Source organism: Lepisosteus oculatus, chromosome 8, assembly GCF_040954835.1.
Source record: "Lepisosteus oculatus isolate fLepOcu1 chromosome 8, fLepOcu1.hap2, whole genome shotgun sequence".
Classification (NCBI taxonomy): domain Eukaryota; kingdom Metazoa; phylum Chordata; class Actinopteri; order Semionotiformes; family Lepisosteidae; genus Lepisosteus; species Lepisosteus oculatus.
The window spans coordinates 1,886,306-1,911,342 of NC_090703.1; the positions used below are offsets into that span (position 1 = coordinate 1,886,306).

Below are 25,037 nucleotides of genomic sequence, written 5' to 3' on the forward strand. Positions count from 1 at the left end.
CATTCTCAAGGGTTTTGATTGGATAAACGCTGAAATACGTCCCCTAGTATTTCCTCTTTCATTGGGTTAATATGTATGTCACTCAAAACGAGGCTGAGTAGTCCCACCCCCCAGTTTTGATTGGTTGCGGAAGCGACAACGTGTTCTATTCTTTTATTTGATTGGTCACTTACTACATGGCGGCTCTTAAGTTTGACTGCACAACACAGCTCATCAAAGCCCGCCTCCTGACTCCACCTATTGGCTGTTTACTTTGGCATTGAATGAATTACCTTACATGGAAAGGGCTTCCATTTACTAATTGGTCAGCACGGATGTCAATCAGAGCGGGGGACCCAAAAAAAACATCCCTCCTCCGTGCTCGCCATACGGAGGGCCTGTCGTAACCGTGTTCGTCTCAAAAATGGCGGCGCCCACTGTACGGGAGGGAGTTTTGTTGTGGGATTAAACCGACACAGAAGACGTCCGTGGTCTTCTCCCCTGGAATAAAGACTGCTGCCGTCGTCTTGCAGCTGCGTCAGGTGTGTACGGCGGTGTTTCAGTCCCCGCTGGGGGCAGCTAGGCTGAAGCGAGAGGCGCTGACCGGTCGGTGGTGTGGGAAGCAGTCCCTTCGCCTGGCCGCGCGTTGCGCTAACGAGTTAACCGAGTTAAAAACCCGGAGCTGTGCACACACAGCCCACAACGCTTTCCTCAACGACGCCCGTGTCTACTCACTCGGGGTACCCCTGTGAAACGGTCTGGCCCTCGGCGCCTCTGCACCCCGGGCGGAGCAGTGCGGGGAAGTGGGGTGCAGGCGAGGGGCTCGGGGTGTGCTGCGCTGTCCGGTTTTCAGTTTCACTTTGTGACTGCTTCTGGAAACCTGGAGAGCTCCGATCGGCTTTCTGTGTTTAGTTGCGCGCTGTTTTCCTCGAGGGTCACGGACTGTCGTAAGCAATTCTCTCATCTCTAATCATGCAGCGTCGTTACACAGGAGACGGGTTTTTTTTTTAATGGAATCTGTAAACAGCGGCTTAAAGGAAGAAATGCACCCCTCGTGTATTTGTTTACGCCCTGTTTATTGTAACTGCTGCAGCGTATAGAGGTACAGCATTAATGTAACGATATTGAGAAATAAATGCACATATAAGCCTCTTATAGCTTTTTGAGGTGGATTTGTCATTCATCTTGTATTATTAATCCTGCTTGCGTTTTGGCTTTCGTCTTTTACATTATTGTGGCGCTGTAATAACTGTTAGCCGGCGTTAAAATGTCTTGACTGGATAGGAGCGTGGCCTCCGTACAGTCCCGCTAATACGCAGAATATTGTGTTCATATGAGAGATGCCATTTCTTTCAGAACTCGTTGGAAGTTGCTGAGGTTTGCGTTGTCCAGATGTTAGAGAAGTGGTACGCACTGCGACTCCCTCTAGTGTGTGCTGTTCCTCAGCTGTGTGGAGGGCCCAGTTACCTGCTGGCTTAAGGGGTTTGGTTCATTCATGAATCTCTTCCTGTTGCTTAAGCGGTCTAATTATGTTATTAACTGCATGAGTGGTGTATTATAAACCAGACTTTCAAGTGTGTTGGTAATCGTACCTCTAAAGACCTGTTTTTCATAAGTCATCCTTTAGGATGACTGTGAAATGCCTATATTAAAAATCCTATATATGGCACATTTATGCATATTAGTTTAGGTGTTAAATTGACTTTTCGTACGGGGGGAAAAACAACAGAAGACGCCAGGCCCCCCAGGACCCGCCTGTGAGATCCCTGAGTTACTGCGGCTGTGTGTTCCTGTGGTTCACAGGGAGCGCTGGTGTGCCTTGCAGTTCGCTGTGCGTGGTGACCAGACCCCTGTCTGTCCTGTGTGTTACTGCTGCTCTTGTCTTTTGCCATCTCGGTGTTTTCGTCAGCTGCTTGGATTTGACATATAATTCTGCCGCTGGCGCGGGTGTGTTTCATCAGGGCCGTCTTAAGGCCTTCCCACTGATGCTCCTCGTCTAGGTGAACCACACCTGTGCCCTCTGGGGTAGAAAGCGGAAAGGAGCCGAGTCAGGTTTTTGTTCACGCACGAGGTGCCCGAAGCGACACCTCGGAGAGGACCGTTCTTCCTCCTGGGCCAGTCCAACAGGTCGGCCAGCGCATTGCTCGCTTGAAACGGTGCTCGTGAAATCACGTGACGGGCGCTCTGGCCGACGGTACTGACGCAGGGTGCTGCCGGGGGGGGCCAAGTGGTCATGGTCCTAACATGGCATGGCAAGCACAAGAAGCTGCGCAACGACACGGCCGTGGTGTGGGTCCTACGTCTTGTTGCAGCTGGTAGGGAAGAGTATCGCTGCCAACCAGATGAACAGTCACTGCTGTTAAAGTTTTGATAATGTGCACTATCCTCAGACCTAATATTAAGAAATTATGTTCCATCACAAAAGCCGATCATATAAAAACATACAGTAAGACAGAACACTGGGCCTTGCGATGGAACCGGCATCTATATGTGATAGAGCACCGTGCTGGACATCGAACTCAAACGAAGTCTTGCTCATGAGTCCAGCTCTTTCATTACCCTTTACGTCCCTCTCCAGCACCTTACAGACACAAAGCCTTACAGTTACTGACACAAAGCCTTTTACCTTTGTAAAACTTTTTAAACCTTGTAGCTTACTATAATTCATTATAGCTTATTATAGTAGCTTAATTGTAACAGCTCTGAAAACACAGGTGATAGTGTGGGCTCGCTGTGTCCTTTACTCTTCACTGTGTACATTTCTGGAATTTTTCATTGTATTAGTAAAACATGGTCAAAATCCGTCTGTATTGAAACGTTGTTAAAAAGTATGAAAACGGACACTGTGTCCCTGTTGGGTGATGCCTCCCAGCACAGAAGCAAACAGTAATTCACCAGTTTTACTGTATTAGACATGGCCTTGCTACCTGTCTCACACATGTCCTGTAATGGAGTGCGTTCTTTCCTTGGTTCCGGCACACGGTGCGCTGTCTGTGTGCCCAGTGCACACCACACCTCCGCTTCAGGCGCGGCGCCCGTGAAGAGCAACCCATGATGGCAGCACAGAATAAACCAAACTGCACTAAGTTCTTCAGTCAAGACCAGCCGAGGTCTGAGAAGATCTCAGTTTGGTTCGATTAATGCAAACACTGTCAGGAGTTCAGACAAACAAGTGAGAACATCCCCCTGGAGAAGGGAGGAACTGGCTGGCTTGTGTCTGAAGCTGAGCTTCTGTGTGGAGAAGAAGGTTATCCGTCTGTTGCTGACGGGTGTTCTCAGCCGAAAAGAGAAAAGGTGTTTCAGCAGTAGTTGTATTTTGTCCTTTATGCACCAGTCTGACATGATTTTATTTTACTTGCAGGGCTGCTGCACAGTGAGCTGTTTAAAGGATCTGCCTTGTGAGTTATATTATTTTTAATAAATGAAGGAAAATAAGGAGAATTCAACTCCCGGTACGCCTGGTGCAAACCTGGACCACATCAAGCCATGCTGGTACTGGGACAAGAAGGACCTGGCGCACACCCCCTCCCAGTCTGAGGGGCTGGACCCAGCCACCGAGGCCCGGTACCGGCGAGAGGGAGCCCGGTTCATATTCGACGTGGGGACGCGCCTGGGGCTGTATCCTTTCCTCGGCTGCCTCGCGGGGCCGCCGGCTGCCCATGTGTTTTTGCTGTTCTTGTGGAGTGTCAGGTTCCGACTCCACCCGCCGAGCCGGGCAGTTAACGGACTGGCAGTGCAGTGTGGCCTCCCTGAGGGAAGCAGTGTCTCGCTCCTGCGTGAGCTGTGTAGCGGAGCTGCCAGTGCAGCTTGACCGCAGCTCCTAGCTGGATCTGGAATTCCAGGGGCGAGTCAAGTGGGTTCCCTCTGATACGTGTCACATTTTGGGATGAAAGCTGTTATATTATTGCTAGGACTTGCTAGCTTTTTGTCTTTTTTTTTAATTCAATTTTAATTTTTCCATAGTCACCAGTATGGAAAGAAACTCATAATCGGATACACAGTGTTATTTCGGTGTCTTGTCGTGTCTCCGGAGAGAGTACACAGCTTGTTGCCTGCGCTATGTTCTTCTCTTCTGCATAATGGTTTTTCACTAGATGTCAGTTTATTGTTTAATTCCTTGATGACATGATCAGGCACTATGACACACTGGCGACTGGGATCATCTATTTTCACCGCTTCTACATGTTCCATTCTTTCAAACAGTTCCCTAGATACGTACGTATTCTAGTGTTTATCAATGCTGTTTTTCATGCACTCCTTTTAGGTAATTTGGAACTAACTTTTAATGAGGTTAAAGTATATTATAAGAGCAGAACTAAGTGGTAATTGTATGTAAAATAATATAAAATTAAAGTGTCATTAATAAAATGTGCACATTTTGTCAGAGCACATCATGTGTCCTTTAAGAACAACTATCTATTCCTTGAATGAAGTCTTTACTGGTCCTTATACGTCTGTGTTTTTGGGGTGTAGGTCACGGGAGCCTGTTGTCTGTTTCTTGCGGGCAAAGTGGAGGAGACCCCGAAGAAGTGCAAAGACATCATTAAAACCGCTCGCAGCTTATTGAATGATGTGCAGTTTGCACAGTTCGGAGACGACCCAAAGGTGAACTGGTGTTTATTCTTTTTCCAGACAGCTTTTGCCTGTTCCTGTGGCCGGAACTGTACAGTTATTGTCAATTCACCTGCCTGCAGCGCAAACAATAGGCAGACGTTAGTACTTTTTAATTCAGAATAAAGGATGAAAACGCTTACTGTAAATCAGGCATCCAATATTTAATATTTACAGCATTTTAAGACAAATTTTGAAGCTTTCACAAATCATAAGGGAACTGCTTCTAAAGTGGTTTTGCTGTAGCTGTCTCTTAGACTTCCTGTGGTCTAAATTATAACATATGGCACATTAACTAAGCTCTGCTTCTGTTTTTCACTACTCTACCTATTGTACTCATAAAAATGTCACAAGAATTGTTTCAGCAGGTGTATTCCCCGTTAGTGTGCTGGCACTAAGAACAGAAGTTTTATTTCCCAACAGGAGGAAGTCATGGTGCTGGAAAGAATATTATTACAGACCATAAAATTTGACTTGCAAGTGGAGCATCCATATCAGTTTCTTCTTCGCTATGCGAAACAGCTGAAAGGTAGTTATTGGGTCTTCATTTGTCTTATTTTTTGCAGTAATGTGGAGCAATGTTTTTGGACTCATAACTGGAAGGTTTAAATCCCAGCTGAGACAATGCTTTTGTGCCCCTGAGATACTTCACTGAACTATTAGACCTGTGTACAGGGATGCAAATGTAGGTGGCCTTGAACAGAAGCATCAACCAAATAACTTGAGGAAAAATTGTTTCATTTTGCAGGTTAGTTAATTGGCTCTGTTTTCTGTTAATCTGCTGTTGATAAAAATAGGTATAAATTTGCACACTTTGTTGTAGCGAAAAGTCATAAATCAGGGATACAGTAGTGGTATTTTTTAGAGATCAGGTAACAGAAATGAACTTTTGCGCACAAGCAGCTTATGGATTGAAGGGTCTCATCTGACCGTTTCTTTAATTGTTGTTGAGTCAGAGGCTCTGGGACATCTTGGAACAGACCCACACCCTTTGTTTAAAGAAAAACATCCTGATTTCAGTTCTAAAGCACTTCCTTCAATCTTAAAAGCACTTACAGTATGTACATCTCCCCAAGAAACATTAAACAAATGTTTCAACCTGTCCCTGTTTTTCATACTCTGTAGCTTAGCTTTAGGTTGATAAAATTTTGAACCAAGTCTTAACAAGAAAGTGCTTCAAGTGTGCTTGCAGCAGTATTAACATTACCACACTGACAGTGGCTTTCAGCTACAGTTTTAGCAAGCATTGTATTGCTGACAATGTCCTGTCCTCAAAATGCACTGTAAAGACACTTTGAATGTATTGTGTATTTCCTTGGGCTGTTAATCACAGATTAACATGCCTTGGAGAAGTATTGCATATGCGTTTGAAACCTTTTTTTGAGGGTGTGGTTTTGTGTGACAATGTAATAACATTATGCAGCCTCTTGCATTTGGATTTTATTAGATGAAAGAATTCTGTTTTAATATTTTCAGGTGATAAGAATAAACTACAGAAGTTGGTGCAGATGGCCTGGACATTTGTCAATGACAGGTAAAATATTTATTTATTATTAAATTTAATCAGTACACGTTTTGTAAACCCATTATTCTTCTCAAGTTTAAAATGGTCATGCAGTGCAGAAACAATTTAAGATTTACCAAAAACGGATCATTTTAATATCACTTTGACTTACCAGTTTAAGATCCCTGTTATGTTGGCAGTGCTGTATAGCGGACCCTTGCATCTGTACTCGTCTTGTCTGCCTGGCCTTAGCTCTTGCACCTGCAGATGGTTAATGTTTCCGGGGCTGTTGCCCCCAGTTTGTGCACCATGTTGTCCTTGCAGTGGGAGCCGGAGATCATTGCAGTGGCTGTGATGTACCTGGCAGGTCGGCTGTGCAAGTTTGAGATCCAGGAGTGGACATCCAAGCAGACATACCGCAAGTGGTGGGAGCAGTTTGTGCAGGACGTTCCAGTTGAACTGCTGGAAGGTAGTTTGTCTGGAGAAATCTGTGCATTGTTATCCTAACGTTTTTCAGGCTACAATTAAATGGGTAACCATGTGTTTCTGAATATTTTGTTCTAATATTTTGTTGGGGAGGGGGGTGGTTAACATGCTTCCGATCTCAACTAATTTTAGGATAGTAGGGCAAATATAAGGAGGATTAAAAGGTGCAGTGGTCTAGTTGAAAGAGTTTGGGTGGGTAGCTGCGTCAGCATGCGTAGGCTGCAAAGGAACAAGTAATAGGTTTATTCCATGCTGAAAAAAAGAAGAAAGAGAACACAACGTTTCGGCCGTGGAGCCTTCTTCAGGTGTGTCGAAAGTTGAAAGAGTTTGCCACACCTTGACCTGGGCTGTTGCCGTGCGTTTTTTGTGCTGCAGATATTTGCCACCAGATCCTGGATCTTTACTCCCAGGGGAAGCAGCAGATCCCACAGCAGCCGCAGGCGCAGGAGAAGGAGAAAGTGCTGCCCCCTGTGCCGCCACAGCCCCCTGTGCCACCGCCCCAGGCCCAGCCCCAGCCCCAGAGCTCCGGGCCCACCCCACCTGCACAGCCTCCGCCCAAGAAGGCTTCTCCGCAGGCCAGCCCACCCCGGCAGCTCAAAAGGCAGCATGTCAGTCCCTCTCGAAACCACCCAGCTTTAACCCCTGACCACTCTGGCCATGTGGGCTTCCTTGTCGACTGGACTTCCTTGTCGGCTGTATAACATCATTGAGTAATTCACCAAGCCTCCACAAACAGGCTTAGTTCAGCTGCATGAGTCTTTAACTGAGGAGGGCTTACTGTTGAGAACTGCAAATATATCGTGTTGTATATTTATATTTAAATGTTGCAGGAATTTAAAAAAAACAAACAAACCGATCATGGTTATTACAGCTGACCCTCTCGGTTTTCACTGGTCTGTGGACGTATTTAGCTTGAATAAGGGGAAAAAAAACAGATTTGCCAGTTGTGTAATTTTTGGTGCAAACTTAGTTTTGATGTTTAATGTGCTTTCTTGTCTTGTATAGCTTTTGTTAGTGCAAAACAGTATTCATCGTAATTAGAAGCAACCATGCTGGCAGAAATCAGGAGGTTTATAGAGCTCATGTAGGTTGCTTTTTTCAGGATATCTATGATCTAAAGCAGCTAACAGAAAAGGTTACTTCTTTCCATAGGGGCCTTAAGCTCAATTGGCTTTGTTTTTGGAATTTTCTGACATACTGTTGCATTTTTTTTATCAGGTTGTATCTCCAAAAGATGAACCCAAGGCACCAGGTAATGTAGCATGTGTTAAAATAATACATTTAAAACGAAGAACCTTTTTTTATTCGAGACTGCAATCGCTTCTGCTGGCAAGTGACTCTTCATACTGGTCAGTTTCTTTCTAGCCCTGCTTTTAGTGGGGAATCCTTTAGCTTTGCTGTTACAGAACAGATCTCACAGGCGATTAGATGGACAGGTTTTCAGGTTTGCATGTGAAACTGCAGCAGTTTGACAAGGCAAGCTGATGTTACTTTAGTAGACAATGGGCATCACACTTCAGCCTAACTAATGCAAAAGCTACGCATCAGCAGTTCCTTCCTTGTATTATAAATTTACAAGTGTTCTCCGTCTTCATTCCAGAGCAAGTTGGGTCTAAAATCCCACGCTTGGAAACTCCAATGCCACCTCTCCCAAGTGTACAGCCCCCACCTGGTGAGTATCCTCGTGTTTGGAAGCACTGGTGTTACCCATGCACCTAGAGACACGATGCAGAAACTGCAAACATGCAGGACGAGGTAGCACATGTCTTTGTGAGCCCAAACTTGGTGCCATTCAGTATTTATCCTTTCTGGATTATTTGAGTGCAGTACATTGTAACTTTAGTCTGCCCCTACAATTTCTGTTAAGCCTGGTGCTCTGGCTTTCATTTCTTACCTTCTGCTTTTCTAAATGTAGAACTGCCAGTTATGTTTATTATACCTGCTCAACCAGCTGTGCTCTTCTGCTTGGGAGCTCTCACAGTCAGCTAGTACTGTGACCTGGGCTTGAACCCGTGTTGAGTTTTTTACCGATTGAGTCACTCAGCGAGCTTCTCGTTTCTGCGCTCTTAACAATAAGATGATTGCATGCCCTGTTGTTGTCTGTGCCTTGTACACCTACAAAACAATTGGAGCATTTTGACGCACTTCCTCTTGTGTATTAATGGCACAGAAATATGAGCACTTAGCAGCTCTTTGCCTTCTAAGCCAACAAGTCTTTGACAGGATTTCAAGGCTGTATCTATTTAGCTTGTAGTCTATATCCACTTACATAACGCCGGAAGGACCCAGAATAACATGTTCTACTCTATCTGACCTTCCAGACAAATCTGATAATTGCCTTACCTTATTAAAACAATTCCTCTTATGGAAACCGGTTTGCTAGACAGCTTTGTTCCTGGTTTGTTTGGCCGCCTGTATGATGTAAGAGCGCCGCGCTGTTGGCCGTGGTGTCACTAGAGGCCCACACCAGTGCATGCTGGCCCGGCGTGGTTCTGCTCGTGATCCGCTGGGTTTCTCCTGTGCGCAGAGCGGAAGCCTCCTCCCGCCGCACCCGCGCCGGCACCGGAGGCCGACTTGGCCGCCGCCAGCGACGCGGTGGAGCTGCCGAAGGCGCCGGTGCCGCCGCCGCCGCACCAGGCTCCCGTTCACCAGCCGCCGCCGCTGCCACACCGCCCGCCGCCCCCGCCGCCCTCCAGCTACATCATGGGCATGTCCACGTCCAGCTCCTACATGTCCGGCGAGGGCTACCAGAGCCTGCAGTCCATGATGAAGACGGAGGGGCCGTCCTACAGCACGATGCCCCCGTCCTACGGGCCCCCAATCCAGTACCACCCGCACGTCTACCCCCCCAACCCCCCGCCTCCTGTGCCACCCCCTCCTGCTACTTATCCTCCCCCTAATCTCCCCCCTCCGTCCCCCGCCTACCCGCCTCCTGGCTACAATCACAGCTACCCGCCCCCTCCGCGGATGCCCCCCGGCCATGGGGTGCCACCTCCAGGGATGCCCATCCCCCCCACCAGCTACCCTCCGCCGCCGGGGCCCCCCGGTGGGCAGACGCAGGTGCCCCCCCCGCTGCCCCCGCCCGGCATGCCACCCGTCTCCGGGATGAACAGAGGAGGCTGGATGAGATGAGACGGGAGGACATCGTGCCTGCCTGGTTTGGATGACTTCCGGTGTTGCTCAGCAGGAAGTGCTGGGCTGTCAATTGCAGAGCCGTGGCTTGACTTGGGCAAGCAGAGTGCCAGCCTCCGCGGGCTTTGCTTGTTTCACAGGTTCTGACACGGCAGGAAGAAGCAGGACACAGAACACATCACCTGTATTGTGGTCCCATAGTGATTTTTCCTAAGTGGTTAATTAGTCACCTTAAATTATCGTTCAAATTTAGTAAGGTAAAGTCTTTGAACAATCTGTTTTCCCCACAGGAAATGTAATTGTCCTGGAATTTACCTGAAAGAAAAGCATGTTACTGCAGTTTCTCAGCTCTTATCAGACTAAACTCCTATGCAAAGAATTGCCTTACTAGCTTCAGGCTGGACAAATGCTGATTTGTCTCAAGTGGAGCTGAATCGGGTTGTCTTTTGCCATTTCAATTCAAAGTTGTATTTGAAATTATTGTAAAGCTAGAACTCCCACAAGACTTTTTTAAAAACTTTTCTTCATTTCTTTGGCATATTCAAGATTGTCTCCTCTGTTGAAGTAGAAAAAGTGAGTGAGCATCTGTTTGCTGCAGTACCTTTGAGCAGCTTTTTAGTAGACAGATGATCTGTAAAAGAGGAATTAATCGAAAGATGTTATGTCAATATGTTTTATATGTGGTAGAGATAAGTGGGATTTTGAGATCTTAGTTTTTCATCTGTTGTTTTTTTTTCTTTTGCTCTCATTCCAAACATGCCCATGTGCCAGTGTTCAGGCAGTTACAGTAGTTGCTACCCTCTGTACATTCCTGTACATTCCAGTCATCTCTCCATCTCTTCTTTGTTTTTGTTGATATCAGGAAAATGGGTTTAAGAAATTAAAAGACATTTCTGCTTTTACACAGACCGTGCGTGTTTGATGTTTATTTTGCAGAACATGGTTTTAAACAATTGTAGATGTTTATGAAACGTACTCCCAAGGTATTCTCTAGATAACAGTCAATGAGCTGTGTACTGATTCTCTGTTTTCTAAGATTTCATCTCTCAGTGACCTTTGGGCAGGTTGGAAGAAATAAATCCATAAATGAGTCTGTTCATCTATACACTTACTCCCAGTACAAGCAGTTTAACTGGAAGAGGCCATGACCTCCAGTTCAGGTAAATGTCAGCTGTCATGTGTTCAGGTTTATGCCACCACTGCAGTTAGAGCAGTAGATATTGGTAATAACATCACTTTGTTTCTCATTGTAAATCGATTGTTAATCACACCAATTTGATTTTGATGTTTCATTTTTCAAACTGCCAGCAGACAGCAGAGTCACATGCAAACCTAAAAAATCTGAATAAGGACAGTGAGGTGAGCAGAAGTTTGACAGACACAAATGTACAAAGAAAGTATTTTATTTTGTTCAAAATCAGCTAAAAGTGGCCTGTCTTATATCTGAGTTTTTTTTACTTGCTAAAAATATCATTCCTTTTCAGCTAAATACAGCTTATGAAAAAAATAGGTTACAAATGCATGCTAAGTACTCTACAGGGATCCATATTTACAAAAATTCTGTACTTTCCAGGTTTGTGTATCACATATACAGAAAATACAAAGGAATTTGAATAAACTTACAGATTTCCAAATCAAAATCTCGTCCACAAAAGCAGCATCGTGTTTAGAATTTGTCACATTATGAAAATATTTAAACTTTATATCACTTTGTATTCAAATTATTTTTTATAAAAAGTCAGTAGTGTGCAGTTTGTTTAAAAGAAGGTCACTTTTTCATAAATGTTTTTTGACCCAGCTGAGGGTAAGTGTGCTGTAGTCTATAACGGTGGTGGTCATTCTAATTTTAATAAATGATCTACTGTCTTACAACTCAACCCTAAATTGAACTGTTAAGCTTTAGGGTTAAATAGTGCTTATGGAGCTGAACTATACATATAGTTTGTCAATCTAGTAACTTTAAGGAGGTACCAATTATAAAGACCATTTAATGTTTTCTGTTTATTTTGTTGCAAGTGTGCAGTACTGCAGTGACATCTGGCCTCCAAACGCAACTTCCTGTCCGCCCTCTGCCCATATAAACTGGCTCAGTGCAATTAAATCATTAGCCGTGAAATTCTGGTTGTTTAAATGACCTCCGGCATTGTGAAAATGACCTGAAATGTTATTTGTATCCAACTACAAACAGTAATTTTATTTTCGGAACCTTCTCTTGGAAGGATGGTAGTGATTTAGACTAAACAAACCATTTAAATCTTTTTTTAAAAAACTAATGAATTAATCAAGTGTCTTCTTTTTGCAGCCTACAACTTAGTACAGTAGATTCATTGTTTTGGGCTATTTTTATTAGAGATTGGTGTTCAGAAATTTCATTCATATAGACCCTGCTTTGACAGTTCAGTTGTCTGTAAGACCCAAAGGAGTTGCAGTGCACCAATACTGACTTCACGATTGTCAAACAAACAAATCTGGGAAACAGTTTTTTTTTTTAGAAGACTGGTATTGCAGTATGTTTCTAATTTTTAATGAGCTAACAGATCTGTTGTAATGTTTATAGTGCAGCCTATAGCTATAATTTTATTAATCTTGTACTATAAACTGTGAGGCTTTTGCACACTGGATCATTGTTGAAAGTTGGCAGCCTCTTATGTTAGAAATTTATATGTTCTTAAATGACAAAAAAAAGTCCACACCACATGACATTTTGTGGCCTACAGAATACAAAATACAGAATGTAGTTGGCATAATACACAAGTGTGACCACACTAGAATTAAATAAAGATAACTCTGGTTTCTTATTTTAAACATGTCTCTAAAATTCTCTATAATCCACTAAAGGTTTTTGCTTACGAGTGACTTACATATTGGTAATATACTTTCCAAGCAGAGGGAGCTGTCTGACAGTGTTTTACAGATGCACCAGTGATCACAGGCAGATTTCTGCCAGACAATTGATTAAGCCAGATCCTCACTGCTTTGTGCAATACACAAAGCTTGTGCAAAACCAAATTCTGAGCTCTAATTATCAGACTCAACTCAAAAATGTAGCACTTAACACTTAAACACCGAAAAACACAGCAGATTTAACATTTTTAGTTCTTTACGTACAGAACCAGAATCCAGACATGGGGGGAGTATGTCTGAACGACCAGTGAAACTAGCTGCCAGTCTTGAATACGTGATAGTAAGGAAATACACATTGGCTAATCAGATACAACACAGACTGTTCATCCAAGCTTGTTACAGGTGGATGGTAAAGTTGTCCAGCTGCACGTTGAACATGTAGTCCTGTCCTCCGCTGCAGTCAGCAGAGGTCATGGTAGAGCAGGAAGGAGACAATGACTGCGGATGACATGAATGCCCATCGTTAGAGGTTCCCTGTTCCAGAGCCGCTGTTCCTCGCTCTGCGCTCTCCAGAGAAATTCAGCTACAAAGGGCCTTTGAACTGGTTGCCCGAGAGGTGCTGCCTGATTGATGGCTTGGAGCCGGCAGCATCTCCCAGCTTGCGCCAAACCACCTGTGAAAAAAAGGCAAACGTCAGCTAACATACGCAGAACAAAAAACAAAAAACCTTTCTCTTTCAATAGGCTCTTGAGCAATATCTGAACATTGGGTATACACACTGTAAATCACCACTACAAGAAGTATGATTGACCTTAAGCAAGCACTGCGAACTCCAGACCCCGTGTCACTGTGAAACTGTAGTTCGGACACGGTGACGTCATCGCCCTCCCTGCGCGTAGCAGGGACCTCAGCCACCTGGGCTGAGGGAGGTCTCCTTTAGCTCACTCAGCTGGTTCCCTGTTGCGTCACACCGGAGACCCGGGTTCGTGGGACGAACTGGTGGGGTGTAGCGGTGGAGGGCACAAGCCCACGCAGAACCGCGACAGTCACACAAGCAGTTTCCCTGTGCAGGTCCATCTGAGGCTCTTACTGTACAGTGATATTTCTCACATCTCAGAGACAAAACTGTATTTAGCCACACTTACATTACACATCTCGCGAACAATAGCCTTCTCCTTCTCACTCAGGTCTTCCTCATAATCCTCGGGAAGTTGTTTATCAAGGTTTTCATGAACTTCAAGGACCTTCAAGTTCAACAGATGGAAATCTTTCACTTATGAAAATGATGTACGTTTATTTTAGTAATTAGCAACAGTATTTCAAGTGAAATAATATCCCACAAGCCAATTCACAATCCATTAATGTCCTACTAGTGTGCACTGCAGTCATGAGCTCAGGCTGCTAATGTAATAAAGCTGTTGATTTTTTATAATGGGAGATTTTTGACATTCTCTAAAACACCACCAGGTGGCAGACTTGGTGGCAGTTTTATTGAACTACAGGAACCCAGGATTGTGCTCATTGTTACAGCATGACTTAACTTTAAGATACTGCAGCAATAAATGCGAAAGAGAAACAATGTTTAACTATCTGGCTCTCAGCCAATAGTTTATAAACCTGCAAAATGGTTGGTTGCAAAAAGAAAACTATAACCCCTGCCACTGCTCTCTAAAGGTTAATCAGAATGTGTTGAAATACCTCAGACTAATTACTGACTGTATCTTACAGACCTATAAAACAGACTTTTCAAAATAAACAGCTGCTAAATATGGCATTTAAGTATACCCCTACCCCTGGTGTTTAATGCCAAGACTTGGGTTCACAAAGCAGGTCTTAACTGAGAAAACATGAACTGAATTTTATACAATTAAGAGTTGTCGCTATTAAACTACATGTTTTTTTTTAAAGACTTTGTTTTGTTATTTTAAATTAAAATCTTTATTCACATTTATTCACGGACAAAGCTGAAATATCTCACCTTCATGGCATGTACCACAGCCTCTGGCTTCTGGGCAGAAGGGAGGTAGCCTGTGGTGGACAAGGCCGGGTCTCCAGAGCATAGTCGGGCTGAGCCCTGCAGAGACAAGACACAGGGGTCAGGGTTCACAGGTCACAGGTCATGTGAACTCCAGTGAGCTGGGCCATGCCTCCTCAGCACCCAGTCAAACTCAACTACACTGTACTCAACTAAGCAGCACTATGAGTCTCTTCCACAGACACTTCCCAACCCAGCAGGTCTGCAGGAGCACCACCGCTTGAAGAAAAAGGACAAAGATACGAGACATGAGGAAGCGAACTAAGAAGGACAAAGAGCTCAGAAGAGAGATAAATAAGATTCTGAATGTATTTACAGACATGTTAAAGCACAATTTGGTATGTTGGCTGTACATGATTACAGAAAATATACATTAGTAGGACAAAAATGGAAATACTTCTTCATCCTCCTTCACAATTACAGTAAAAAATGAAACCGCTTATGCAACAGAACCTCCAGTGCTGTTTACAAATGAATCCCACAAGAGCAACAGTCCTAATTAATCATAATTTCTACTCCCCCTCTCTGAGCTCAGGCCACAGCGCAGCACAACAGTGAATCGATTCTCTCCACACAGCCCTCACGAGCCCATGTGTGGAATCAGCCTTTCAGTGGTATTCTTCCGTTAAATTAAAAACAATTAACTGAAATTCCTTCACTGGTGCTCTGTGTGGCCTCTGGACAAGCTAGGGATTTGTTTTGGAGAAGTGTTGCATGTGTTCTTTCATTTGAGTCGACAGTGTGTTTACAAAAACAAATGTGAAAAAGATTACCAAGCAGTGACTGAAAGTACAAAAAGGGCCAGAGGCAAATTTTCAATTAAATCTCTATTAAAATCATTCTGGTGAACTGGCACAGCTTTTAAATTGATAAAGGTCCAATTTAAAATATGCACTATTAGCTCTTAAATGCAAAACTGTAAACACCAATCTTTCATTAAAGCATTACATGAAGCTCACCAGACCAGGCCTTTCGAAAGGAGCAGTGTACTGTGAACACCCTATGACCTTTCTTCGCTGATACAAACAGCAAAATCAGATTTTGAATTGCTTCTGAACAGCTACAGCATTTAAGCTTTGGAAGGGGTAGGGTAGAGAGCTCTCAGGGAGGTCTTTGTGATCCTACGATTTGTAAAACACATCTGTGCCATTAACCTTCCTTGTGATTCTGTAATTATCCTGCATTAGTGTGCATTATAAGCTGGCTGTACAGGTTCTCTCAGGTTCTCACAAGAACTCCTTAAGTTTGTTCACGCCAATGATGAAGCAAAGAGAAGCAGTGGACCAGAGAGCATGTTCATGGCTGCTTGGTTCACCGCAGCATAATTCTGTGCACAGCTCCCAAAGATATCACAATAATCTACACATACCCAGTCAAAAAACTGAACGATACTCAAGAAGACAAAACTAACTTGCTCTGACAGCACAAGAGTGAGCTTAAACAACTGAGATGCCGGGGTTTGTATCACGTTGTCCTGAGCATGCTAAATGTATTCTGCAGTCAAATTTAAAATGCCTTAATTTATTTTACATTTGGTAAATAACCATAATATCATCCACTCGAGTTACAAAGCGATCCAGTTTTCTCCAAGAGCGCAGACTTGGTAAAGTATGTCAGGGCTGTATTAAATACTGTCTAAAATCTCCCCACAGCTCTTTCCATGACTCTCCACTGCTGATAAAAGTAATGAAGCAAAACCCCTGTCATGTTTATAAGACAGTACGCCTCTGTAAATGCTCAGCCCTGTTACAGAGGATATGTAGAAGAATCGAGGCAACTCACACCTGCAAGCTCAGTAGACACCAACTACGGACAATCAACAATGCGCCATGCACTGTTCTATATTCCCGACATGTCTACTGAGAAAAACAAGCTATTACAATGATAACCAACCACATGGAATGAAAAAAAACACATTTTTGGCACCCCACAGATTTCTCCAAGAGAGAAAGAAAAATATGCAATAGAGCTCTTTCTAACCTGTTCAACTACAACGTGCATATGCAGTATTTTCATATTTTCATCATGAGCAAAACTGCCTCATTTCTGGACAGGAATGAGACAGGGATGGGGGTGTGGTGAACACAGTGGTGTTTTAGCAGTGGAGGCTCAAAGTTATGGATACAAGATGTGAATCACTGGAGCTCGAGTTGTTACTCAAGGGCCTGCCTGTCTGTCTTTCAAAAGCCAGCGCATCACTGTTCTCGCCCTGCTCAGACCACGACAAAAACACAATGCACTAATTGATTCTCTCCAGTAAACACAGCCCACAGTGCAGTATTTGTGTGGGCTGAGCTTTGATGCCTGTAGATGAGTTTAAAAGGAGCTCACTGCTCCAGTTGGCACCTGATAGCCTTTCAGAAGAAGCAGGATTACTTCAGGGAGGAACAGAAGGAAGTCCCAGCCACACTGGAACTCAACTAGAAAACTATGAAACAACTGATGTGCAGGACGTTTCAGCAGTGAAACCCCAATCTGGTTTCGCTCTCTGAGGCTGTGTCCCCACAGAGTGCCTAAAGGCTAGGAAGTAACCGAGTCAAGTGGCATCTATCCCTGATGGACTCTGGTAAAACCTGTGTCTCAACAAATCTCACAACCTCAGGCCTGGAAATAAAACTAAGGAGGTATTATACTAGTTTATCAAAATATCACATTGATCATATGACAATGATCTGTCTTAAAGCTGTGCAACGATACTCACAGCACTGCACGACTCCTCCTGGGCAGTAATTAATGCTAGAACAGTCTACCATGTGTTTTAGTTCATGATTAAACAACTAGGAATAATCTAGAGACCAGTTTATCGTTTCCATGGAACCCAGAATCATGAAGCAAAAATAGACTATTTTATACCATCATCAAAAGCATAAGAATGAAATATCAGAGATTGTAAAAGGATTCAGTTTGGAAATTTGTGCTTTCATTTCCTTGCTGCTATCTGGTCTACTTTTTATTTATTAATATTATAAAAATATAAAAATAATTTTGTCACATTTAATATTTTAGCTGTGACATAAATCTCAGATTACCTGCTGCTGTGATATTCTTTGTATCCCTCTAACCTTTCCCATCCATGTCCAATCCCAATAGTATTTTTGTTATTTATTCCTTTTGATTCATGTAAAACAATTACATTTCACATACAAGGAGTTTGAATTTTGGAAGAACTGAAATCTACCTCAGTCCCTAAGTTATACTATTAGGAATTAGTATGATTTTATGATAAGGATTTAAAAGATGTAACACCCATGAAAGATTATTGAAAGATCACCAACTAATACCACTATAAACCAAAAGCTATATGAGAGATTGCTTAAGATAAGATGAACATAGATTTCTAATAATGTTCAGTGGTTCTGCACCCAAGAAGGCTCTGTGGCCATTGCAAGGAGCCTGGTCTCCAGCAGAGTAATTTTCAGATTGTACAGAGTTATTAGGATTTAACAAAACCTCGAGCTCTCCATTCAGTGTCTCCAAGACCACTCTGAATTCCACATGGAGGTTTCAGCTACTGTGTCATGAAATTGTTTATGAAGCCCCTTTAAATTACATTTCCAGGGTAAAGTATACATTTTTAATTAGTATAAGTGTATGCAGAAACCATTCAATTTTTCACATTTTTTTATGTCCTCGGTCCTGGTTTTGTCTTTGTACTGTTACACTGTACCTAATGCCAGTGTAAATAAGTGTCTGTGCAGGTTACTTCTTTCAATAGCTCCACATCCTATGAACCGATAAATCAGTACAAACACGCCTCTAACGTACACACAGGTATGAGTCAGAGATTTGGGCTTTAAGAAGTTTAAGATTTGAACAGGCATGAAAAATAAATTTGACTAACTCATATCTTATCAATCTACAAATAAAACGCTGTTAACGATAGTCCCAGCTCCAGAGAGGAGACTGAGGCCCTCGATTGATTTCTTATTCAGACAGAAGGCAAACAAGCAAAGTGCAATCTGACAGACCCAAAGCAGTATTGAACTTCGATACGCAGTTGACCGGACTTCCCTTGTAAGAAAAGAACGTGTCCCAGAGAGCAATTCCTGCTCAGATTGCTTTCCAGAACACTCATGGTGGTGCTGTCCCGCTGGTGAGCTCTTCCAGAAAGCACTCTGGCAGCTACAGGGCCATGGTCGCCAGCTCTCAAATATAGGCTCAGTGTTCTTCGAATCGGAAAAACGTCTAATTCATGTGAAATTGAAATCTATGGAGATAACTCTTTTAGGCTGGAGCGTGTTTCTTGAGCCCCAACGGCAGGCTTCGTGGAGCAGGCCAGGACTGCGCCTCCAGCACCTCCCCTCGTTAGGGAGTTGACAGGCAGCGGGAAGCTGATGGGTACGTACGTTCTGCAGCGGCTCCTGATACTGGGGCAGGGAGGAGAGCTGGGACTCCGAGTGGTACAGGGAGAAGCCTTTCCGAAGGGTCTTCAGGTCTCCAGTGCTGCTCTGCTGTGGAAACATGCAACAGGTCACGCCGTCGGTCACTGCTGGCCACTTTCTGTACTTATTACTCGGACAAATCTCCATTCTCTGAGAGGAGACCCCAGTCGTCACCGACGAGGGCGTCCATAAAGAACAAGCAGCAAACAGCAAGATGTGGAGGAGTACAGACACAACAGGCGAAGGAAAATCGATACCTGCACGCACAAGCAGGTTGCCATTTACTGGGCAAGGTGCAACTTGTGCCACAAAATTACAAAATGCCGCATCCAAATTTGTCAGTGCTATTCTGACTATGATGTCATCCCAAAACGTAAAACATGGCTGTTTGCTTCTCGGCATGTGGTAGAGCAAGAGATTGATCAAAGTTATGTAGATGAAGCAGGTACAAAGATCCCCATTTATTCCTTTTAACAGTAGTACTGAGCAAGTGAAGAGCCAGCATGCTGCCTTGACCCTGATCACAAGCTTTTAGCACTCGTGCCCATCGACATGCTGAGAGCTCGGTTTGCAGAGCTGCTGTGCTTCAAAATGGATCGAAGGGTCCTGAAGAAAAGTAAACATAACAGTCTATAAAAAACAGGCACAGCATATCGTACAGGCTGACAAGGGCTCCCGAGGGGGAAAACCCCCCTCACTGGTTCAGGAGGCCTGAGTCTGGCTGAGAGGCCAGAACAGCTGGGTTCCATCAGGCCGCTTTCATCGCGGAGCAGGACAGGCAGGGGGCGCCGCTCAGCCCGTCAGCCCACATGACACGCTCTCCTCCGCTGGGGTCAGGAAAAGCCATGCCACTCCTGACCTCAGCGGGTGGCCCTACAAAGTGCACTTGCAGGCACTGCTGAACTCATCCAGCTGAAACACCCAGCCCTTTCCCAGAGCAGCCTTCTGGGAAAGGGCACCGCTCACGCAGCGGCAGGATCACCCACACAGGAGGAAACAGAAGATGCAGAGACAGACTATTTTTACTTTCAGGGCCAAAATAATAAGTGCAGCTTGTGATGTTAAGGTAAAAAGGGCCAAATTATTTGATCTGGTCTTTACATTGTTAAAATAAGGCGATAGGATATTTTAAGAAAGACAAAATTATGACAGAAATGTCATTTGAGCCCCATAAAACTAAAAAAATCCCATTCCCAATCCCATTTCCCAAAACAAATTCCATTCAGTCACACAAGCAGAAGAACAACCCAAATAAACTAGTGACGCATGAGGGCTGCGTTCACTGATGCGGACAGGCAAGCTCAGAGCAGAAACAGCTGGGGCTTCAGGGTTCAGGTCCTCACTCAGTACAGTCATTGCTGACTAACTTGCACAATACAGCTCAATTAGGTCCTAAGAAATTTCTGTCAATACATCTTCTGCATGCTGCACATTTTTGCATTAAGTATTGGGTTAGAGGATGATATATCAGAAACACAAGACTCGCACACCCCTGTAGCACCTAGCGACTTTTCTGTTTGATTTATCAGAACAGCAGAGGGACCGATTTATTTTGAACAATGTGTGTAAATGTATCTCAGGTTCCTAACATAATGCCTCAATTGTAATGTCATACAGTCAGGAGAATTTCTCCACTGATCTAGTTCAGCTCACACAAGCCTCTTAGTCTGTATTGAAACATCATTATTGGTTAAGTAAATTACATAATAAAAGTGTAATCCCTCTTCATTTTTACTAGCCATTTTCATGTTGTATCGGTGCTTAAAACCAAAGACTGATACTGTGTGGGACAACCTAATCCATTTCTAACGACTTGTAATGACTTTGGCCATTTTGAAAGGCAGATGGCTGGCTGGTCCTTCTTCTTCCTTACTTCTCAGTAAGTGGCAATTTAATAAGACTAAATGGATGAGATCTTGCCAGTAAACAGCTTGAAAGACCATGCAGGAAACTCATGGTCACTCACTCTAAAATCGCAGGCCTGATAATTGCTGGAAATGAATAGGCCTTTAATGATGGAGTCATCATACTACAGTATGTGGTTAAAAAAACAAAGGAAGAAGATGCAGGGAAGAATTAAAAAGAGAGGATTTCTGCGCATGCGAGACATGCAATGACATATGAATTGTTTGTTCCCTCTGATGGCTGTGATCTAAAAGAAAACATTTGTGCGATGTGACGTTTGAGCACCTTCACTCACTTCCCAAAAGCAGGATCAGATTTCACACCAATGGAACCCTTCCTTGGGACCTGACCAAAGAAGGGCAGCACTCATTCCCTCTGTTGAATTAGCATTATTGTGCATTGCAGTAAGAAAGCTTCAGCAACATGAATAATTTTAATACACCCTGCATGGCTGCCAGCTTCTCTATGGCCGGAATGGTATGGCCTTGTTCAGGGTGCAGCAGGAGTGGATAAACAGTTTGATTGGAATTGTATTTCTCCAAACAATTTGTTTTATCACAGGGTTGGGTAAACAGAGGTGTGGCTGGCTTACTCAGATGTAAACCTCAACAGGGAGGCACAGACAGGCTGTCTCTGGGGCTTCTCTGTTTACTACAGCAGAATTCCTCCCTTACTGCTGCCAAAACGCCGCTGAAGGTCAAAGTCATCTCTGATCCTAACTACTGGAAACAGCATCCATGTTCAAAACCAAATTTTTACAAGAGTGATGAATACCGAACAATTACTACTACTACAGATAATAATGATAATAATGTTTATAAATGAATCATTAAAATAGGAGTGTGGGCAGAAAGGAGAAAGCCAGCTGAAAGTTCTCTAAATGGACAGCCTACTGCAGCAGACTAAACCACTTAACAACAGAGTTCAAACCAAATTCTTCCGCTTGTCTCAAAGTAAGTGTTACTCCACCAGCTATCGGAGACAGCTCTAGACTTCTAAAGCTCTTTGCTTTATTTCACTGTAGATGTTTAGAACTTAATGGTGTAGTGATTGTGATGATGTAGCTCAGTAAAAGATCTGCTCTTTTTAGCTATTTCTGGGATACTAATCAGCCCATCCACATTCTTGTGTGAAGCTCCTGGAAAACTCCTGGACTTCAAAAAGTGCCTGTCTAGCTCTTGAGCCAACACAACCAGCTGTTTATCAGTGCTGCTAATGGGAGACTCTCACCAGACAATCAGGTCTAAAAATGTCTGAAGGTTTAGGCTCGAGCTCCTTGAGGCTAACCGCCCGGTTGATGGCGTTCTAGTAAAAGTGTCCAGTGACGGTTCCTGTCAGGTTTATTCAGACAACCATTCTCTGGAGCAGTCCACATCCCTGGCAGCACACAGTCCATGTCTGGGCCTAAACACCTCCGATCGTTCTTGACCAACCACTGCAAGAGTGCTGGTATTCATTGACACCATGCATCACGTTTGATTTTTACAAACCGCATGTTATCAAGATACTTCAAAATCACACACTGTAACTGCTGCACTATCACCTAGATCAGGAATCCCAGTCCTGGTCCTTAAGGCTCACACACCTGCCAGTTTTTGTTCCAGTCCAGCTCTACGTTACACAGCTGAACCCTGAATTGACTTTTATGGGAATTATGGGATCAATTCAAACAATCTGATTGTTTTCAGCTATTAAAATGTTGGAGGTTGCCTCTTCATCTGTGCTGTTCATAAGTGACATAAAATTCCACATTATTGAGTAGAAACAAACTGGCAAATGTTTCAATCAGGAAACATGTTAGTTCAAGTAAGGTTACAATTAAGTAAATAACCAAGCTGACATGAAAACCAGCAGGTCTGTGGACCTGCAGCACCAGGACTGAGCTAGAGAATACTTTCACAGTATATGTAACCGAGAGGCAGAGCACATGTTTTGCATGTATGAGACTCCAGGTTCAATATGTCTCATCAGCAGTCAGTGCTTGAAAGTCAAATACTGTAGCTTCTATGGCAGACTTTTGACCTCCAGTAAACTGACCGGGAAGACTGTGCTCTGAATAAGAAAAACATTGTCCTTTGGGTGCGTTGTCAAACCAAGGTCCTGACATCTTGGTCAATAAAGGTCTCATGGCACTGTTCAAGAGAGGAGAGTGAGGGTGTCCTGGGTATATAGTACTTTAGGGTCGTACGGCATAGCCTCTGTAACCCATCTGGCAAATTGGTTTGTCATTCCCCCACCTGGTCTGCTCTGCAGTGTGACTACTGGCCCAGTTGGGGCTGCATTTCAGTGGTGAATGAATTTCTACATTTAAAGCACTTTTAGATGAACAGCGCTATAAAAATTCAAGGGGATATTTAAATTACTATCATAATATACTATATATATATATTACATTGTCAGACAACCAGATAGTGTTACTTTCCTGTTTCATACTGTTGTCCAACTTTGCAGATCACATTTCTGCATAGCAAAAGATCAGAATTGATGTCTACTCTGTATTTGCAATTAATAAAATGTTTTAAAAAGTCACATGTGACTACTGTTGAATTGTAAGGCATAATTTTCAAAAAGAAAACCTGTACATGCAAGATAGCTGCTTCAAGAAAGGAGATAGTGTTTATTTTGCAAGCAGTTTAAAATAAGAAAATGGCATAGGGAGAAGACGACAAAAATAAAAAATTCTAATGGCTTCTTTAATACCACATACTGTACTTCATCTTATCTATCATTCATTATTAACAGCAGTGTCCACCTTCGCTGCTGTTGTTTAATAATTTACATCACTCCGAGGTGGAAACTCAGCTACATGCAGCTCTGCAGTGCAACAGGTAACCGAGGACACACGTTCTATCAGACACAGCACTTACCTTCACAGTGCAAGAGACAGACATGCTCTCCAGCTCAGAGGAGCACAGAGAAAATACACTGTTCATATCTATTAACATGCTACTGCCAGCTTACCATTGGATAAAGTGCAAGATAAAAGCGTCTCACAGTTAATATTAGTAAAAAAAAGGCAAACATAATTTAAAGCCCAGCACCCAGGATGAAAACCAAGCCATATGCAAGCCCCCCAGGTGAGTCCGAGTGTTTACCTGTGTCAGTACCTTTGGTAAACTATTGCGGTTACGGGGCTAGGAGGGAACAGAACACAGTTAGTTTGCAGCCTCCTAACGTCAAGGCTGAACAGAATCATGTGGTCTGTGATAGTCATCCCACACGCGCTTCTACGGGCGCTGTAAGAATGGCACACTTCACCTTTTGACACAAAAACAATAGGTGACCCAGGACAATTAGAACCATCTAAAGCTATAAGACAGAGATGGACAGCTCTAGTTCCTCCTTTTTACACAGCTGGAAACACTTAAACATTATGACAATATTTTAAAATGCAGATATAAGACAAGCGATCAATAATAACAACATATATAAAAAGATATATAAGATATATAAAAAGATGTCTGTGACACAGAGCATCAACTGTGCTCTATTTACTCTATGTTCAGGAAGAGAAAAGAAAGAGTGACTCAACCTTCACCTTTTGATGCTTACATCTTTAAGCACTCTCACCCCTGGGAACAGCAAAACTTTTCCTCCATGTAGCCATGTCCAATCAGCATGAAATAAAGACCTTTCACATTGTAGGTCTCTTGTGGAGCAATACAGGGTAATTTAAATCAACCTAAATTTAATAACATTAAACCATGGAATTAGAAGTACAATTTCACATATAAAGAAAAGTAAGAAAAGGAATCTGCAGGGTATACTTATATACATCACATTCCTAATCACAGGTGTGAAGATCTACATGCTCCTTTATTCATAATCACTGTAAGAACAACTGGAAAGATAGTCATTTTCTTTTCCCTCTGACAGGGCCATACATGTTCACAAAGAGAAATTCTAGCAGTAACAGTCAATACTGCAGTCATTTCACTGGGTTTGGCACTGGCTGCTGACGATGAAGGGGCAGCAGCCTGAGCTTTCGTGCTTCTGGTGGGGAGAGAGATGTCGATGTGTCACTCTGCAGTGCCCAGGGCCATCACGTGCCAAGGTCAGGCTGGCCAGGGAGGGAGAAACCCTGCCAGTGCTGGTTTGTTTCAGTTCAGCCATGAAGCAGAGAAAAGACTTCACACTCAGGAGGTCTGTGGGAGGTGCT

At 43.5% G+C, this 25,037-nt stretch overlaps 2 protein-coding genes across 8 annotated transcripts in view; one reads left to right on the top strand and one right to left on the bottom strand.

The window, feature by feature from the left end:
- Nucleotides 1-337: 337 nt before the first annotated feature.
- On the top strand, nucleotides 338-10,620 carry ccnk (cyclin K). Of its 2 annotated transcripts, none has more exons than XM_006632126.3 (11): nucleotides 338-521; nucleotides 3,341-3,597; nucleotides 4,113-4,194; nucleotides 4,453-4,584; nucleotides 5,014-5,119; nucleotides 6,067-6,124; nucleotides 6,394-6,563; nucleotides 6,956-7,188; nucleotides 7,799-7,832; nucleotides 8,181-8,252; nucleotides 9,108-10,620. In XM_006632126.3, the coding sequence occupies exons 2-11, from the start codon at nucleotides 3,401-3,403 to the stop codon at nucleotides 9,710-9,712; spliced, it is 1,689 nt and encodes a 562-aa protein (XP_006632189.1). In that variant the 5' UTR covers nucleotides 338-521; nucleotides 3,341-3,400; the 3' UTR covers nucleotides 9,713-10,620. The 2 variants fall into 2 exon arrangements, with proteins under 2 accessions (XP_006632189.1, XP_015205876.1); XM_015350390.2 differs by lacking the exon at nucleotides 338-521 and adding an exon at nucleotides 572-926.
- Nucleotides 10,621-11,099: 479 nt separating this feature from the next.
- ccdc85ca (coiled-coil domain containing 85C, a) overlaps nucleotides 11,100-25,037 on the bottom strand; it is a 52,078-nt gene continuing 38,140 nt past the window's right edge. Inside the window, exons 3-7 of one of the 6 annotated variants that reach the window (XM_015350394.2) lie at nucleotides 23,986-24,012; nucleotides 18,938-19,039; nucleotides 14,535-14,630; nucleotides 13,702-13,800; nucleotides 11,100-13,229 (exon numbers count right to left, since the gene is read on the bottom strand). In XM_015350394.2, coding sequence (XP_015205880.1) covers nucleotides 13,140-13,229; nucleotides 13,702-13,800; nucleotides 14,535-14,630; nucleotides 18,938-19,039; nucleotides 23,986-24,012 — 414 coding nt within the window. In that variant the 3' untranslated portion in view covers nucleotides 11,100-13,139. Of the gene's footprint in view, nucleotides 13,230-13,701; nucleotides 13,801-14,534; nucleotides 14,631-18,937; nucleotides 19,043-23,973; nucleotides 24,013-25,037 lie in introns of all 6 variants that reach the window. The other 5 variants (XM_015350392.2, XM_015350393.2, XM_015350391.2 and 2 more) reach the window with 5 other exon arrangements.

Bases quoted from the DNA above. Each gene is read 5' to 3' on its own strand.
- ccnk (XM_006632126.3), top strand. From the start codon at position 3,401: ATGAAGGAAAATAAGGAGAATTCAACTCCCGGTACGCCTGGTGCAAAC. The intron at 6,125-6,393 runs GTAAAATATTTA...TGTTGCCCCCAG, and splicing joins TGGACATTTGTCAATGACAG to TTTGTGCACCATGTTGTCCT. The intron at 7,833-8,180 runs GTAATGTAGCAT...TCTTCATTCCAG, and splicing joins AGATGAACCCAAGGCACCAG to AGCAAGTTGGGTCTAAAATC.